This window comes from Pyxicephalus adspersus, chromosome 4 (genome assembly GCF_032062135.1).
Source record: "Pyxicephalus adspersus chromosome 4, UCB_Pads_2.0, whole genome shotgun sequence".
NCBI classification, from domain to species: domain Eukaryota; kingdom Metazoa; phylum Chordata; class Amphibia; order Anura; family Pyxicephalidae; genus Pyxicephalus; species Pyxicephalus adspersus.
The window spans coordinates 11,239,316-11,239,966 of record NC_092861.1 but is presented as its reverse complement, the minus strand read 5'-3'; the positions used below and the strand labels follow the sequence as shown (position 1 = coordinate 11,239,966).

Below are 651 nucleotides of genomic sequence, written 5' to 3'. Positions count from 1 at the left end.
ATATAATTATATGTATATTTTAAAGGTAAATGTTTCGACCCCGAGTGTGACTTGGGAATACCACTTTTTTGCATGGAAAATCCACACCGAGTCACACTCAGGATTACTGAGTTAAGGGTTAGGCAGTGCTATTCTTCTAATGCTAAGCATACATTATGTGATGTTCTCCTAATAATACATATTTTTGATTGTAAATAGGATCAATTTAAAGTTGCTGATCCAGCAAATCTGAAAAAGATCATGATGGTCTGTCTTCTCCATTGTTGGAGGGCTTTAATAAATCAGATCCCTAGTGATAAACAAACAATGTATTACATATTTGACCATTCAATGACGTTTCAATTGAAAATGATTGATTTACAGAAAAAAGAAAAGGTGCATTTGGTAGAATTTTATTAATTTTTGCATAAGGGCAGAATGATCAATATTATATTAAAGTGATTCAATATAGTAGTGCAACTGAATTCAGGAAATTATTGCATTCTATTTAGATTTACCAATAGAAAATGGAATGAAAGCATCACTCTTTTTAAAATTTCCATGCTCATCGAGAAAGTGCTCTGGGTAGAAGTCAAAGGGTTTTTCGAAATAAGCTTCATCTTTCAATACTGATGATAGACATGGAAAAACAGTGGTGCCCTAAAAAAAGAA

General features: G+C 32.1%; 1 protein-coding gene across 1 annotated transcript in view; it reads right to left on the bottom strand.

Moving 5' to 3' along the window:
• LOC140328073 (cytochrome P450 2B19-like) overlaps positions 1-651 on the bottom strand; it is a gene marked incomplete in the record, with an annotated part of 11,698 nt that overhangs the window by 987 nt on the left and 10,060 nt on the right. Inside the window, 1 exon segment of the mRNA XM_072407399.1 lies at positions 498-639. Coding sequence (XP_072263500.1) covers positions 498-639 — 142 coding nt within the window.